At 47.2% G+C, this 18417-nt stretch overlaps 1 protein-coding gene across 14 annotated transcripts in view; it reads right to left on the bottom strand.

Moving 5' to 3' along the window:
- Positions 1-18417, bottom strand: part of RNFT2 (ring finger protein, transmembrane 2) — a 76997-nt gene that overhangs the window by 55477 nt on the left and 3103 nt on the right. For 12 of the 14 annotated variants that reach the window (XM_072722914.1, XM_072722911.1, XM_072722912.1 and 9 more), the window contains 4 exons: positions 13743-14221; positions 13289-13365; positions 10225-10325; positions 6665-6818 (listed from right to left, as the gene is read on the bottom strand). In XM_072722914.1, coding sequence (XP_072579015.1) covers positions 6665-6818; positions 10225-10325; positions 13289-13365; positions 13743-14221 — 811 coding nt within the window. The remainder of the gene's footprint in view (positions 1-6664; positions 6819-10224; positions 10326-13288; positions 13366-13742; positions 14222-18417) is intronic. The other 2 variants (XM_072722918.1, XM_072722919.1) reach the window with 1 other exon arrangement.

Below are 18417 nucleotides of genomic sequence, written 5' to 3'. Positions count from 1 at the left end.
CATCTACCTATATATCTAATGCATACATGTACCTCTATATACATATAATAAATGCTTCTGAGTGCATATGAGATGCCAGCAACCCATTGACAAACAAGCTAGATGCATTCATTTCTGCTGTCACAGAGGTGACAAGCAGAGAAGGCAGACAACTAAGCAAGCAATTATAGTCAGGGCAGGGAGTGCTAGAACAGGAGTATAGGGTGCTCTGGGAGTCCTCGTCAGGGGCACCATCCCTAGCCTAAAGGGGCAGGGAAGGTTTCTATGAGGCTGTGATCCAAGGAGTGGGAGTTAATTATGACACAAAGCAGGGGAAGGGTCTTTGAGGCAGAAGGATCAGCAGGTGCAGTGGGTAGGAGACTGGATGCCACACAACCCACTCTGGAAACTGTACAAGCTAGTTATGCAGTGTCTCGGTGCCTTGGGCTTCTCATCCAGAAAACTGGATAAGGAGAACATTTATCACGTGTTGGTACTAGTCGGTGTGTGTAGAGACACGAGAGAAGTAGAATTGGGCTGAAGCACAGAGAACAGGGTGAGAGGCTGGGGGAGGGAAAAGGCAAGTGTAGGGAGAATGCAGGTGGACAGGTAGGTGGGAACAGTGGCAGAGGGCTGCAAAGCCTTGCCTGCCTCCTGTCCAGCAATGATTAACCCACCCCTCCCTCCATCCCATATCCAGAAAGTCTTTTTATCTTTGCAGCATCTCAGGCAGGGTTTTGTTAATATCTCAATTCTTCACAGGATAAAACGTGTTCAGGGGCATGAAGTGACTCACCAGAGGCCTCATGGCTAGAATGTGGCAGGGTTAGGAGGGGCCAGGAGCTCTGGCATGTGGCTGGTTCAGGGCCTGGCAGGGACCCTCCTGCAGTGGCCAGCCTTGGGAGTTGGAAGATGTGGGTTCTTACTCTGATTCTATCACTGAGTGGCTAGGTGTCTTGTACCTCGTTCAGCCTCAGGATAGTCAGTGAAGAAATGGCCAAGGACACCTGCTACCTAGAACCTGCAAATGTGACCTTATCTGGAAAAGGGGTCTTCATTAAGACTCTTGGCATGAGGGCGCCTGGGTGGCTCGGTTGGTTGAGTGTCTGCCTTTGGCTTAGGTCATGATCCTAGGTCCTGGGATAGAGCCCAGGCTCTATGTCAGGCTCCCTGCAAAGCGGGGGGTGGGGGGGGTGGGTCGAGTCTGCTTCTCCCTCTGCCTCTCCCCCTGCCCATGTGCTCTCTCGCGCTCTCTCTCATTCTTACTCTGTCTCTCAAATAAATAAGTAAAAATCTTAAAAACAAACAAACAAACAAAACTCTTGGCATGAGAAGAATATCTTGGATTACCCAGAACCCTAAATGCAATCACTTATATCCTTTTTTTTTTTTTTTCACTTTTTTTCACTTTTTTTTTTTTCACTTATATCCTTAAAAGAGACAGGGACACTTCATGCACAGAGAAAGCCACAAGGCCAAAGAGGCAGAGACTGGAATGGAAGCCACAAGCGACACCAGCAGCCACCAGAAGCTGGAAGAGGCAAGGAATGGATCCTCCCATAACATCTAGAGGGAGTGCTGCCCTCCAACACCTTGATTTTGGCCTAGTGATATGGACTTTGGACTTCTAGCCTCTGGAACTATGAGAAAACAAATTTCTGTTGTTTTAACGAACCAGACACAGGGTGATTTGTCTCAGGATCATGAGTTTTTCATCTAGAAAGAGGTGATAATAAATTCTCTCTTACAGGGCTGATGAGAGCCTGAAGTAAAGATATGGGAAAGAATCTAGCAAGAATCAGACTGTATTAGGTGTTTAGTAACCATACCTGCCTGCTTTCCTTATCCTTCTCCCACATCCACTTTGAAGTAGAGCTTGGGCTGTGAAGCTGTGAAGCTCTGGGTAGCCCAGCAATAGCATGAAGCGGTAACAGCTCTGTGACTCTGAGAAGCCACCTACCCCCTCACCGCCCATCTCCTACCCATCCATGAGAGTGATGGTACCCACCTAAAAGGAAGGGGCCACATAAGGAATCACACAAGAAATACTCTTAGCAAAGTTTGAGGTACACAGTTGGTGCTCAATAATTCCAAGCTATTATTATTCCAGACAGTTGAAGCTCAGTGAGCATCATCACGTGGCTAGGTTTGTCTCTTGCCCTCAGTAGACACTGAAAAGATTTCCCATCTTATTTCTATCTGGAGATAGTCCACCGGAAGGCACAGGGTAAGGACTGAGTAAACTCCACTTTCTTCACCATGTCGCTCACCCACCTGAGACCTACCCTGCCTGATGCCGCACTCAGTCTTGCAGACAAAACAGACTTTCAGTTTATGGGAAGGAGGACATGGGCCTAATAATCCCATGAACAGGTAATCCCAAAGTGTCACAGTGCTAAGAAGGAGAAGGTTTGGGGGATCTGAGTGGAGGCCCCAGAGATGAGCATCTGGGGCCACCCCCTGACAACAGCAGCCCAGACTGGGGAGGGACTAAGCCAGTGTAGATGCAACAGTGGCCCCTACTCTTAAAAGTGTATATTTGGGCAGCCCAGGTGGCTCAGTGGTTTAGCGCTGCCTTCAGCCCAGTGAGTGATCCTGGAGACCCAGGATTGAGTCCCACATCGGGCTCCCTGCGTGCTTCTCCCTCGGCCTATGTCTCTGCCTCTCTCTCTCTCTCTCTCTCTCTGTCGCTCATGAATAAATAAATAAAATATTTTTTAAAAAGTGTATAATTTTTAAAAAGTGTATAATTTGATAAGCTCATTACATGCACACACCTGTGAAACCATCACCGCAGTCAAGACAGTGACTATATCTATTACCCCTTGGTAATCCCTCCCTCTGATCCCTTCGGGCAACACCCTAAACTCAGTTACATTTTCTGAAGTTTATATAAATAGGATTATAAGGTATACTCTTCTTGGTTACAGTTTCTTGTACTTAGCACCATTGTTAACTATTTTAAGATTCATTTATTGCTTGTAACAACAGAGCTGACCCTTAAACAGTACACCATCAGGGGCACTGACCTTCGCGCAAAAATCTTCAGATGATTTTGACTATCTGAAAACTTGACTAACAGCCCACTGTTGACCAGAAGGCTTACTAGTAACAGAAATTGATAAATACATATCTTAGATGTTATATGTATTATATACTGCACTCTTAACAATAAAGTAAGCTAGAGAAAAGAAAATGTTAAGGAAATCGCAAGGAAGAGAAAATACACGGACAGTCCTGTGCTGTGTTTATCAGAAAAAATTCTTGTACAAGTGGACCTGTGTGGTTCAAATCCATGTTGTTCAAGGGTCAGCTGTAGTTCATCCCTTTACATCGCTGAGCTGTATTTTGTTGCATGGAGATACCAAAATCTGTTTCTCTCCTCACCTATTAATGGAAATGTGGGTGCTTTCCGATTTGTGGCTATTATAAATAAAGCTGTATGAACATTCACACAAAAATCTTTACATACACACAAGCTATCACTCCTCTTGGGTGCATGCCTATGGGTGGGAGGGCTGGACTGTACGGCAGGTGTTTCCCTCATCTTTTAAAAAACTGCCAAACTGGGGCACTGGGATGGCTTAGGGGTTGAGCCCAGGTCATGATCCTGGGGTCCTGGGATCAAGTCCCGCATCAGGCTCCCCACAGGGAGCCTGCTTCTCCCTCTGCCTATGTCTCTGCCTCTCTCTCTTTGTCTCTCATGAATAAATAAAATCTAAAAACAAAACAAAACAAACAAACAAAAACACACACACACACACAAAACCCCGCCAAATTGGCTTCCAAAGAGGCTATATCACTTCCATTCCCACTGGAAGCGTCTGAGTTCCAGTTCTCCCACAGCTCTGCCACCTGTGGTATGTGGTGTGCTCGGACCTTTTCACGTTGGCCACCATCATTCACGTGTGTGTCATCTCATTGTGGTTTTCATTCCTAAAAACTAATGATGCTGAACATTTTTTCAGGTACGTATTTGCTACCAGATCTTCTTTGGTAAAGGGTATTTAAATATTTTGCTTGCTTATTAATTGAAAAAGAGTTTAACACATCTGTTCTTGACGAAGGTGTGGGCAGGATAGAGGGAAGGCAACCAGGAGTGAAGAAGCTTCCACAGGAAGGGAGCTGTTATCTCCCTAGAGATTCATTTACTGTTTGAAGAAGAAATGGAAAGAGTGAGAAGGGCATAATTACTAGTTCTTGACAGGAAGCTGTCTGTGAGGGGCTGCCCAGGATGGGACCTGTGTGTTCAGAGCGGTTTCCTATGTCTGTGAAAGGGGATGGTAGTCAAAATAGTACATCCATGGGGCTGTGCAGATTCAATGAGCTTATGTGTATAAAGCACATAAATAAATAAATAAATAGATAAATAAATAAATAAAATCTTAAAAAAAAGAAGCATTGTGAATCATTCACTGAGCATTTATTATGTGCTGAGCATGGGGCAGAGCAGTTCCAGTTTCCTACCAACAAAATTTCTTATGAGGTTAGCACTCAGGAGGAAGCTGCCATTCTTATTATCATCTGACAGATAAGGAAACTAAGACTCAGAGACATTTTGTCATCTGCCCAAAGTCACACAGCCAAGAGGGGGTATAGCTGTGACCTGAATGTAGATATGCCTAATGCTAAAGTCTGCGTGCCTGGCCATCAGGCCACACTGCTCCCCACTGTCAAGTCCCTGCTGCCTCCCTGGTACGTGGTCTGAGCTCAGGGGGTGAAGGGTAATGTTGATGATGGTCTTGGAGGGGCAGGTGGGGAGGCATCTCAGGACTTCCTGAGGTCTGTTTCCTTGTTGTCTTTCTGTCTATGCCATTTTAGACTCCCTGAAGCTGCCTCTGAACAGCAAAGCTGTGGCTTTGTCTAAGGAAACCGCAATAGCCTAGGATTGTGGTTCAACTGGATAAACTACATGGTGGGAGAGTAAAGGTGAGATTGGGCGGGGGCAGAAAATCGAACTCAGATCTCTCTATTGGTCTCTGCCCACAGTTGCTGACAATGAGCTCCTAAATCCCTTGGAATTTCCTGGAGTATCCTTGGTTCTAATGAGATTCCTGGTGGGCTCCGGGATGGGGGTTGCTCACCAGAAAAACCAAGCCATGATTAGAAGCTTAGGACTTTCAGCCCTACCTCCCTTACTGCAGAGAGGGGGGGATGGGCTGGAAATGCAGTTAGTGATTGATCGTGCCTCTGTGATATGGCTTCCACAAAAATCCCAATAGTGTGGGGTTGAGGAACACATCCACATACCAGGAGGGTGATGTAACCCAACTCCATGGGGACAGGAGCTCCTGTGCCCAGGACCCTTCCAGACCTCACCTTATGTGCCTCTTCATCTAGCTATTTATCAGTATACTTTATCATGCTTTATTACACAACAAGTAGGTAAATAAAAGTGTTTCCTTGCGCTATTCTAGCAAATGACTGAACCCAAGGAGTTGGGGAAGCACAGGTGACAATCTCAGACTGGCAACTGGTACCTGAAGTGGAGTGGGTACATTTTTGTGGGACTGAGCCCTTCACGTTGTGGGATGGGATGTTGCCTCTAGGTAGATAATGGTGGAATTGAGTGGAATTGTAGGACACCCAGCTGGTGCCAGAGCATTGCCTAATGTGTGGGAAAACCACACGTGTGGTCAGAGTGCTGAATGTGTGAGTAAAGGAGGGACACAGTAGTGTTTTTCCTATTCACTTGACCAATGGCTTTGGGCACTGAAGATGGACAGGCCATTTCCAACCTGTTGTCCTTCCCGCCAATGCCTGGTATGAATTCTGAGTGTTCTGAAGATGAAAAGATGGCTGCCTTTACAGAATGGAAAGCAGGATGCTTCAAAAATTCCTTAGTGCATCTCCCTCTGTCTAGATTCCCTGCTTCAAGTCTCCTTGCAGAGGCAATGGCATTAACTAACCCCTAAAGATGCTGTCTTTTCCCAAGTCTGCTCAGTCCTCTGAATTACAGTAGTTACCTCCCAAGACCTCTCTGGGCCAACATCTGCCTGTAGGCCTTTCCAGTGGGCAAAGCACCATCACCTCTACACCCCATCTTATGTCCACAGCAGACATCCCTCATCAATCATGGAATTTGTTTCTTCTGAGCCTCAGGGACTTTCCCTCTATTTTTTTTTTTTTAAAGATTTTATTTATTTATTCATGAGAGACACAGAGAAAGAACCAGAGACATAGGCAGAGGGAGAAGCAGGCTCCCTGTGGGGAACCTGATGCAGAACCCAATCCTAGGGCCCTGGGATCACTCCCTGAGCCAAAGGCAGACGCTCAACCGCTAAGCCACTCAGGTGTCCCAGGACCCTTCCCTTAAAAAAAAAAAACAATGCTTCTAAAGTCACACAGAATTGAAACCTATGATAGCCATCCTTCCCTGGGAGAAGCAGGACCTAGGGCATGGCAACATGCTTTTTTCCTGGCACAGATGAAATTTATAGGAAAATTGCAACAAGGGCCATTTTGAACAATGAAACTTAGAAGCACCCTTGCAGAAGAGAGAAAGGGGACAATACAGAACATGCTCAGGCTCAGGGAACTATAAGAGGTGGGTGACAGGCCCTGTTTATTTGATATGCTGGCATCAGCTCTGCCTACATTTATTCTTCCCACCTCCAGAGAGTGCCCCAAATCCCCTGCATGGTCAGTGGGACTGGGCTACTGGGTGGCCACAGCCAGTGCCTACCTTGGACTTGACAGCCAGGATGATCTTGGGCAGGGCCACTATGAGGCACTTGAGGGCGATGGTGACATACTTGAGCACAAAGTCAGCAATGCCCACAATCCACAGCAGGTCGAAGAAGTCCAGTGTCTCCAGGTTGGGCTTCAGGAATATGAGGCTGGTCGGGGGAGGAGGGGAGTAAAGGGGAAGATGGTTCAGAGAGTCAGGATGCTCAATGAGGATCCCTGGCCATTGGCAGTTCCTCCTATTCACTCTGGGAGGCTTGTATTACCTGTAGAAAGAGTACTGAACTGGGAATCGGACATCCTTGTCCTGTTTTTGAATCTGCTACTAACTTGCTGTGTGATCTCAGGTGGGTATTTAGCCTCTGAGCCTCTGTTCCCCTGAGGGCTATGCAACAAGATTGGCCAGGAACATCATTAATTAAGGTGTCCTTCAATTTTAGAATCCACAACAGGCTTCAAAAGAGGAAGCAAAAGGAAGGTAGTCAGGCAGGCTAGCCAACACTATGTTCGGAGGAGGGGAATTGATGTGTAGGCACTGTGCTAAGCCCTCTATCTATTGTATCTCCTTGCCCTGCACAGTGAACACCGCTTATTCCCACTTTATAAATGAAGAACTGAAGCTTGGAGAGGTGGAATAAGTTGCCTAAGGTCACACGACATAAGTGTTTGGGCATTAGTATCAGAGAGACCCAGAATTTGAATCCAGTTTTCTCCATTTATTGAACCTTGGGCAAATAATGTTATCTCTGTAAGTCTCAGTGTCTTCATCTGCAAAATGGGACTCATTCCCTCCTTCATAGTGTTATTGGTGGAAATCAATAGGATAATAGACACCTATGGACCCCGCTGTGCAGCAGTGACAGTAAAAGCAACTCTACGAGGTAGGCACTGTTACAAACCCATTTTGCAGATGAGGAAACAGAGGCACAGAAAGTTAAAGTAACATGCACAAGGTCCTACAAATACTAAAAGATAAAGGTGAATTCAGACCCAGGTATCCTGGCTGTGGTTAATGCTTTGGATCTTTTTCTATAGCAGCCATACTCTATACTCTATACTTGGAGTATGTAAACCTATTTTACTGATCTGTGACCAGGTAAGTTAACTTCACGCTCAGTTTTTGTATTTGCCCTGTTAAACACAGACGACAAGCCATTCTGCACCTGACATGGGTCCATGGACCATGCTTTGAGTAGCACTGCTCTCTAGCACCTGAGAATGATGTTGTTCATAATAATAATATAATAGCTAAGTTATCTTGGGTGTTCACATCATGCCGGTCTATTCTATACACTATCATGTCTTAACTCATTTCATTTTCCCAAAGACTCTATGAAGCAGGTTCTGTGATTATTCCAATCTGAGCTGGAAAAATTGGAGTCCTAAGAGATACAGTCACCTGCCCATGGCTCTTGATAAGAATGGGAGCCAGGATAGGAACCAGCACCCAACTGTGCTGGTCCACTCATTTTTCCTCCTGCTTGATTCGAGGCTCTGAGTGAAGGCCACATCAAGTCCTCTCTGTGCCCCCATAAAGCAAGGAACAGTGCACACAGCCCAGCGTGGATGTTTTCTGAATGATTCTGCTATATTCTGCTGGGCTGGCAGGAATTAGCACAAACTGGGCTCTCTTATTATAGCATCCTAGCAATGAACCGGTCTATTTCTTTTATTTTTAAAAATGTATTTCTATTTATAATAAAGATCCTCAAAGAGGAAGAGTGGAGCAAAATCAATAAAAACCAATCTATTTTGGCAACCACTCCTGATTCCTTCTGTGTCCTTTTCATGTTCTAGTCTTGTCTCGGGTGGACACCTCACCTCCGGGTTTGAACGGCCATCCACGTTATAGCCCAGGGACAGGCTGGCAGCCCTGGGCACTCTCTACCTCTGCTCCTGTCCTACCCTGGGACCTCGGGATGGTCGGCTGACTTCCATGCTCTGCTTCTCTATTACACTTCTGTGACGGCAATACAATGAGATCTGCCGTCCACTTTTATCATGAGCTGGTATTAGATTCACCTGTCTGGGTTGTAGTCCACCGTCTTAAGGGCTTTTTCATGTTTTTGCTTTGGGAGGAGAGGCAGGGTCAGTATTTTTGCAGATTGATCACTAAGCCCACTTTTTTTTTAATATATATATATTTTATTTATTTGAAAGAGAGAGCTCAAGCACATGTGGATGTGGGGGCAGGGGAAGGGCAGAGGGAAAAGAGAATCTTAAGCGGAGTCCACACCCAGTGCAGAGCCTAATGTGGGGCTTGATCCCAGGACCCTGACTGAGATCACGACCTGAGCAGAAACCAAGAGTCAGATGCTTAACGAACTGCACCATCTAGGTGTCTCTAAGTCCACTTATTTCTAATGTTTGCTATGAACTTTAATGGACTGATATATTTTATTGTAAGTTTCACCCTTTGTTAGGCATCACTGCCAACAAGGACAGTAATGCACCATGAAATAATATCAATCATGATACGATTATGATATATCAATGTTTCAGTTTACCCAGTACTTTTCATGTATTCTAACATCTGGTCTTCCGAATAATTAGTCTGTCAGGTGGATAAAGCAAGAATAACCTGGTCCTGGTTTCACAAGTGAGGAAACTGGCACAAGGGTTTCCATTATTTGCTGAATGGCACAAAGCTGCTAAGTGGAAGGATGCTGATCATCAGATTTCAAATGCTAGGAAGATTTAATCTCCTAGGAAGAAGATTTAATCTCCTGTCAAGGACTGCCTACCAGGACGAAGACTCATTAGGAAAAGCTTCTTTAAGCCTCAGTTTCCCCACTTGCAAAATGGGGCCAGTAATACTCCGCTGGGTCACTGGGAGGTAAAATAAGGTAATGGCTATGGATATTACTTACGAACACACTCTAGACCACTGACATTATTATGGAATGGTTACTTTTCTCCTAAGCTTCTCTTTCTCTCTCTCTCTCTCTCTCTCTTGCTCTCTCTCTGTTTCTCTCTCTGTGCTGCCAATTTGACTCAGCCCTGGTTCGATGGGGGCACAGAGGTCTAAGCCTGCGAATGTAATCATGCCCAGAGATTGGCATGAGCTGGAAATTCATCCAAGTTTCTGGGAAACTCTACCTCCTCCACCCTCCACCCACCAGGACCTTGATATTCTGGGCCAGACAGTAATGCAGTGTGGGATGTGTGTTGATGCCTTAGAACTAAGTCCTCAAATTGCTTTTATGGGGTGGTCCCAGAAAGTGGAGAAACTGCCCATTCCTCAAAGTCTATTTTTAAAAGGGACATACATGATTTGAAAGCTTGGCTGGAGTTTCAGCCTACAGGCCCTCACTGGCCAATCCTCTCCCACCTACCCACCATGTAGTTACTAGAAAGTGTAAAATCACACATGTGGCTTACGGTATATTTCTACTAGAGAGCTCTGCTTTAGCATGCATGTATACAAGAGGGTGGAATTTAAAATTTACATGACACAGAGCCATTGCATTATTCTCAAGTGAAGGGGTTGTGTGTCCTAAGCCCCACAAAGCATCCCCACACGCACTTTTCCACTAGGGGCCAGACCCCTCTGCTCACCTGTTGTACAGCTGTTGAGAACTGAATGTATAGAGCACATATAGGGTGTTTCCTGCCAGAAAGGCCAAGATCCATAAGATGACCAGCACCGACCTCTTCTCCTGGAGACAAAGCAAGAGATTTGTAGGGATGCTGCAATACCAAAGATGCACACAACAAAACATTCCAGAAGGTTCTCTGACAAGTGGAAACTTTTCCCTTTCTCAAAGGTTTGGAAGAAGCAGGGCTGATGGTGAAGGGAAGGGCACTGACATCTTCCCACCCTGCTAGAACCCAAGGGGTGGTCCCAGAGAAGGTGACAGAAATGTAGAGCCTGCTATGTGAAAAAAGCAAGAAGGCTCTGTGGTTAGCAGCACAGATTCTGGAACCAGATGACCTGGGTTCAGATCCTTGATCTGTAATCACAGGACTGGGCAAGTTACTGAAACTCTCTGCGTTTCCTTCTCCTCATCTGTAAAATGGATACATATGAGACTCCGTTATAGAGTTATAAGAATTGATATCCACTAAACGCTTAGAACAGTACATGCATGTAGTGAATGTTAGTTCACATTCATTGTAAGGACCTGACACACACAGCAGGCAAGCAGCTCTTGCTCAAGGGGACGTATTTTGAGCCTCAGATGTGAAGATGGGAGTTTTTTAAAGATTAAGTAAAATTTATAAATGTGAACTTCCAGTCTGGTATGGGCTCATGTTTTGAGCTCACTAAGTGGCAGGATCTATGATTCAGACTTTACAACCCAACACTAGATTCAGATCTATAGGCTGGTGAATTCTGCTCTTGCTTTTTCCAGCCTGGACAGCAGGACTACTATCCCGGCCTGACCATTTAACACAGGGCCACAGTTATAGGGTTAAAATTCAAGCTTACACACATGGCCAACAAAGTCTTTCCCCAAACTGTCCCTATTCTTTCTCCAGTCCCATTTCTGATTAGACCCCAGGAAGACAAGCTGGAAAACCTTCTTGGTTTCCTGTTTCCCAGCAGCTTATCAGCCTGAGAGCCATCCCAGGGAATTTCTAGAGGAGGCACGGGGCAGGGTATGCTCCTGCCCATGTGCTCTGGGAGATACACACAGACCCCTGGCTGCTGATTCCCCAAAGCTCATCTTTTCCTGGATCATGGCAGCTGCATTGCTGGAATAAGATGAGGTCATAACTTTCTCAGTGGAACCTTCTCTGTGGTTTGGTAAATGCTCCACTGTCTCCAGACACAGCTCAGTGCCCCATGCATGGTTATAGAGCACATTTCCATAGAGGAGACAAAATAAATGCATCTCCATCCACCCATTATTCCAGGAGTGGTCAAGGTTAATGACCCTAGAAACCACCTCCTTCCAACCAACTGCTCTTATCAATGTGAATAATCTGCAAGGCAGCCCTTATTACGCCAATAAATAATGGATTCCAGTTTAATCCCCCTGTAAATCCAAATCAAAGGTGGAATACAAAGAGAGAATTAGCAATGCCCTGAAAAGCCAAACTCTGAAGGACAAAGGGGAGAGTTCTCCAGCAATAAGCTGATATTTCACAGAAAATAGGCAACACCAGCTGTGTCTTCAGAGGGTTCAAGGATGCCTACCTAGAACGTCTATTCATGGATATTGGAATCCTCTGACCACTAAAATTTAAGCCAAGGCACCATTTGGAATGTTACTGCATATGAGAGCCAGCCCCAAAAGTGTCCGACTCTGGTGTTGATCAACCTGCTGTTCTAATAGCAGCAGAAGGGAGTTTGCATTTAGAAGATAAGACCAAGGGTCAAGAAGAACCTCTGGCTCCATGCCTACCTCTGGACCTCAATGTGCTCATATGTCAAATGGAGACTGAGCTGCCCTCTGTGCCTTATAGAGGCCCAGATGCTTTTAAAAAAGCACCAGAGAATGACAGAGAGAAGATGGGTCAGAGAGGATGGTGGCTATTAGGGGATCACATGCACGGTAGAAGGCATAAGCTTGTTAAAAGTAGCTCAATTAAATGTCTCCTATATGCCAGGTCCTATGCTAAACATCTCCTAAGCACTACATCATTTGGCCCCCTTTATGCATGTATAAGATTGGTGTGAATGGTTCATTTTCCAGGGTGGCACCAGAGACTGAGATCCCCAAGGTAACCTATCCTAGGGACTGCATGCAGGTGGCTGGAGGAGATGGGATTTCAATCTGGGGGGAGCACAGCCCATAGGCCCAAGGCCTGAGTTCACAGCCGGACACTGCCACTTTCACAGACTATGTGATCTCATACACAAGACACTTGGTGTCTCTGAGCCACTATCTCCTCATTGGGAAAATGAGGTAAGAATGACTCTGCCTCCCTCCTGGGATGCTGGGATAAATCTGCAAGATGAACTATGCTGCTGCCTGCCCAGCTTTTGTGTGTGGCATGGTTAGTGCTGAGTGGGGATTAGATGGGAATTCAGGATGATGGTGGTGAGGCTGGATGGTGAAGCTAGTGAACCAGCAGCGCCAGTGGGATGGACTCAACTGCGAGAACAGCCAGACTGATAAGGGTGCTATGGGCATGTCAGGGAGACACTGCTGTTCGGAGGGTGTGGGGTAAGGATGTGGGGATCTGCCCGGAGGTGGCAGGCAGAAAAGTGGCCTCCCAGAGATGTCCCCATCCTACTCCCCCATAACCTCCAGATATGTTAGGGGAAGTTCGATTGCTGATCAGCTAACCTTAAGATGAGGAGATGCCTGGATTTTCTAGCTGGGCCTGATGTAGTCACAAGAGTCCCTAAAAGTGGAACTGGAGACAGAGGGGAGAGGCCCAGGGACAGGTGGGCACAGAGGTGCAAAACTGTGGGCACAAAGGAGAAGGAACAGGGCCATGAGCTACAGAATGTGGGTGACTTCTAGACCCTGGGAAAGGCAAGGCAAGGGCATCTCCTCTGAACCCTACAGAAAGAACAGTCGTGTTGACACCTGATCATCACCTGGAGAGACTCCCTTCAGACTTCTGATCCACAGAACTATAAGGGAGTAAGTCTGTGTTGCTTTAAGCCACTGAGCTTGGAGTCACGTTACAGCAGCCTAGGAACCCAGTTGGCCAGGTGACTCACCTTCAGAGAGACCTGTTCTCGCAGCGTGGAGTTGGCATAGGCAAAGGTGCTGGCCATCCCGATGCACACGGCAATGCCTGCAGGACAGAAGAGGTCCTGGCTGCCCGCTCAGATTCATCAGGCCTGGCCCCGGCTTACCAGGGAGCAGGGATTACCAGGGATTAAAAAGTCACTACCCTCTATTCTTTCATGCCAGCCATGCAGCAGCAGAAATTTCTGCAGGACAAACGACAACCCCCACTGGACAGAGGACAAAATAGGCTCAGAGAAGGCGAGTGACTCGCCCCAGGTCACACAGCTGGTTGACCACGTTGCGACTCAAAATTGCATATTCTTGAGCACCGTGCACCATGAAGGCCTCTACAACCTTGCCTGGTGCTTGGGATAGAGGGCCCCTGACCTGGCAGGTGAAGCCCCCCGCCGGCTGCCACACCTGTGACCCCCTTGGACTCACCGAGCTTGTGCTGGAAGCACACTTTGGCCAGGAGAATCAGGATGAAGGGCAGGCCTTTCTGGAGCCAGCAGACCACGGCCTTCAGCTCGGACAGGGCAGGGGCGGGCGTCCCCGGCTGCTCGTCACCCCCCTCATCCGAGTGGGCACGATGGTCCCCGCCCACATGCTGCAACAGCGAGCTCCCGCGGTGGCCGCTGTGGTGGAAGTGGTGGTGGGGCTGGCGGTGGTGATAGGTGCCCCCCTCACCCCGGCCCCCGCCCTCCTCCCTGGATGCAGGCATCTGGATGAACACGTCCCCGCCTCCAGCCGACGCCCCCAGCACCAGGCTGGACGGGAATGGGGTGGCAGGCAGGCTGCCTGCTGGGAGGCCAGGGAGGCCGGAGAAGAGCGCAGGTGGGGAGGCCGACTCTGCCTTCAGACTCTCAAAGACACCGCCTTCATCCACGCTCGCCTCGGAGCTGAGTGCTTGGCTGCGATTTCTGGGCCAGGAGGGAAAAGAGAGCCCCACCAAGTCAGGTGGAGGGAAAGACAGCACCCCAGTGGAGAATGGGGGGCACAAATAAAGGTATCAATATTGTAGCAGGTTGAATTGTGACCCTGCTCCCTATTTCTATGTTGAGGCTCTAACTCTCAGACATCAGAATAGTGACTGTATTTAAAGATAGGGTCTTTGTAGGGGTGATTAAGTTAAAATGAGGTCATTAGGGTGGGTCCTCATTCAATATGACTAGTGTCTTTATAAGAGGAGATCAGGACACAGACACACACAGAGGGAAGACCATGTGAGGATCTGGGGGATAAAAGGAGGCCATCCACAAGCCAAGGAGAAAGGTTTCAGAAGAAATAGACCCTGCCCACACCTTGATCTCAGACTTCTAGCCTCCAGAACTGTCACACAATAAATCGCAACGTTTAAGCCACCCACAGTGCGGTACCTTATCACAGAAGCCCTGGCAAACTGAGACAAATAATACTAGCGATAGGGTCATAATCTTCACTGAAAACTTACAGTGTGACACGTACTTTTCTAACGGCTTCTCGTTGATGAAATCATGAAACCCTCCTATCAACCCTGTGAATTAGGTACTAATATCACCCCATCTTACAGATCAAGGAACTGAGGCACGGAGAAAGTAACACATCCTGAGTCACATAGCTGGGAAGGGACAGAGCAAGAGAGATTCAATTACCTCCAGAGCCTGCTTTCTTCACCACTCTACCCAAAAGGCTGCACAGATTCTATGATTCTAGAATAACCTCAGGAACCCCTGGTCCTGTAATCTTCAATGACTCCCAGTTTCCAAGAGGTCCCAGCCTTGGTCATAGCTGGTATTTGGAGGGCAGCAGACAATAATTTCAAGAAGACTCAACAGAAAAGCCCACCCTTTCTAGGGGCCTTAGCAACCCTGCACTCACTGTTCTCATCTGAAGATGATAAAAAAGAAAAAAATTCATAGATAGAATTCCTATGGGATCAAATTTAGAACAGCCTTTTCTTTTTTTAAGATTTTATTTATTTATTTAACAGGGACAAAGAGCACAAGCAGGGGGAGGGGCAGAGGGCGAGAGAGAAGCAGGCTCCCTGCTGCGATGCAGGGATTGATCCTAGGACCCTGAGATCATGACCTGAGCCACCCAGGCACCCTCAGAACAGCCTTTTCAACCTACTCAGCACATAGTAGGTGCTCAATACATGGGAATGATGTTCTCTAATCCCTAGGGAAAAACCTCCAGGGCCAACTGCCTTCTGTAGTCCTAAGCGCAGCCTCCCATACTAGAATTCAGCAAAGGATTCTGTGGCTCTTTCAGAGCCATTGCTGGAGGAGCAGAGAGCCCAGAGTTACCCCCTAGCAGAATGGAGAGCCCTGAACTGGGTACATTTTCCCATGAGCACCACGCCCTGGAGTTCCAGAGGTCATCTCTCTTGGGTTTGCCTTCTTTTCAAATGGGAGCATGATGTGGAAACTCAGGGTATACAACAGATGCAAGTGGAGCTGATTTGCTGGGTGTGTATGTGTCAGGGAGAGGGGCAAAGAGCCTCCCTCCCCTTTCTCTTCCCGCCAAGGTGCCTCCCAGACCCCTATGGTACTTAAAATATATCATGACCTTACTGAATGTGTGAGCTGAGATCCACTTATCCTCTGGACCCCACAACCAAGGGCACACAGTAGGTATTCAGTTAAATATGCGCTAGCTTTCATCCAAGCACATCACACTAGACTCACTATAATCTACTGTCCACTCAGAGACCCAGATGTATTGTCAAAAAATGCATATTTGATTAGTTTGCTATCCCACTAAAAGGACTTCGCATTCTAAATTTCTTCTTGCAGGCTCAGATAAACATTATACATAGGGACTAGTATCATTCCCATTTTATGGATAAGGAAACTGAGGCTCAGAGGGGCAAAATTGTCAGATGTCATGGACTCTCTGGCCTCAAACTCAATGTCATCATGTGCCTTGTTCTCATTACCCAAGGGCTTCTTACTACAGGGTCTTTGCGTAGACACCAGGATGTCTTCCCAACCCCAGCCCATCCCACCTGGGTAACCTATGCCTGCCTATTCATCAGATTTCAGCTAAAATCTCTCTTGCTGGGTGGAGCCCTCCCTACCTCCCAGACAATGACAGTGTCCTTGTTTCTTGTTTTCACTGTACCCTAACTCACTGCATAGGATTGATCCCAAGTGTCATTTCACTGCTTACCTCTGGCTCTCAACCCTGGATGCCCACTGTAACTACTCAGGGAAGCTTCTGAAAGATACAGGGGCCCAAGATCTAGTGTTAACCAACTGAATCAAAATTTCTGGGTGAGCCTTGACATCTCCAGTCCGTGAGAGCCCTGTAGGTGATTCTAACATTCAGTCAGCACCAAGAACAGCGCTTTAGACTGGGCCCTGCTCCAAGAGGTTGAAGATCATGATTGTTCTTAACTGTGTCACTCCTGCTCAGCACAATGCACTGGGCACACAGCATGGTCAATAAATACTGTTTCAAAGAATGAATGAATGGGCATACTCAAAGCTCTGAGAAGGCCTGCAACTGAAGAAAAAAATCAATTCTGTTGAAACTTGGCGTTACCCAACCTTATTTGACAATGAGATTCTTTTATTCTGTGGGAAACCTATTACCATCTTACAGGACACTGGTGAAACCCAGCAGGGGAAATGGTGGCCTGGAGAAATCTTGGGGTTGGTTTCTCTAGCTCCATAAATTTGAGGAAATTATCATAAACCTGGTGCAAGGGAGGGATTGGAGATGGCTACCCACTCTCCCACCCCATAGCCCATGCCTGCTAAAAACCCAGCAGATGTATGTCCTACTCCCTTGGGCATGGCATAACAATAAAAACAATATTAATAACAACAACAACAGACACCATGGCTATGACCCTCAAGGGGCCATGAGCTTTTTCTGCACATCAAGAAACTGAGCTCAGAAAGCAGGAGTCCTGGCAGGTGCCCACGCTGACCCACAGAGGGGCCAGCCTCTCTCTGCCATTGGGCCCTAGAAAGCCTTCCTGGCCCCCTTGAGCTCACCAGTACCGAGTTTACTGGGCTCAGGGGGCCTGTGGTACAACCAGAGAAGACTCAACCCACCAAGGAGCTTTTTATAGCTGGCCTCCCTTCCCTGGGCCTCTCCTCAGTATCCAGCTGAGATTTCAGCCTAAATGGGAAAGAATATTCCTCGGAGGACAGAGGCTGTGCTTCCACCTTAACTATTTCAGGGCCAGAATGTGAGGCAGCCCAGGAGGAGAAGTGGATCCATCCAGATAGGATGCAGTCATAATGTGGTGACTCAAAGTATGGGCAATGGCCTGGGGCCTGAATCTCACTCAGCCTGCTGCTTCCTGGCTATGTGACTTCAAGTAACTTACTTACCCTCTTTAAGCCTCAGTTTCCTCAATTGTAAAAATAATGGTAAAAGTAGTCCTGACCTGAAGAGGCTAATGTGAGGGTGGCACATGGTAAGCACGCAATATACAATGGCCATTATTTTTCTGCTGTCGTCTTTAGGAGCAGACAACGAGTCTGTGTTTCAGAGGCTAGAGAAAAGCTCAAGAGGCGCGATTATGTGCCAGATGCCCTGTTTGTGCATTTCCATACTCACTTGCTCATTTACAAACAACCCTGTTTTCTCATATGCATTTTATGGATGGAGAAACTGAGATCTGGGGATGGAGTCGCTTGCCAAACGCACCACGGGTGGGAATGGCTAAGCTGGGATTTTGGCCAGTGTTCCTCCTTGTAGAATGGGCAGTGTTGATGTAAAACTCAGTCTTCAGGTGACTGGTAGACAGTCTGTGACTTCATTGTCAACCTTGGGCCTGCAGGGGACCCGGAATGGGATGTGAAGGTGGAGAAGTTCAGCTGCCTACTTCTCGGAGGTATGTGCCAGCACAGGCAGCGTCACAGTCTGGGAACAGACCTCCATGGTGTGTACTCTCCTGGCCTTCACTAGACAGTAATTCTAGCACATGAGTGTTTTCGCAGATTTTTCTATTTGTCTCTTAGGCATCTGCTAATGAGAGGACCAAATTAACAGTCAAAGTTGTTTATATCCCCAACCACTTCCTTATCTGACTCTGACACACCCAGCAAAAGTTGCCCCTGCCCTAAGCCCCCCAGGGCCAGGTACCAGAAAACTCGAGAACACCCCTATAGCCTGAGCC

The sequence above is a fragment of the Vulpes vulpes genome, chromosome 10 (assembly GCF_048418805.1).
Source record: "Vulpes vulpes isolate BD-2025 chromosome 10, VulVul3, whole genome shotgun sequence".
In the NCBI taxonomy this organism is placed as follows: Eukaryota; Metazoa; Chordata; class Mammalia; order Carnivora; family Canidae; genus Vulpes; species Vulpes vulpes.
The sequence above is the reverse complement of the archived record's forward strand: the minus strand, read 5'-3'. Positions and strand labels throughout refer to the sequence as shown.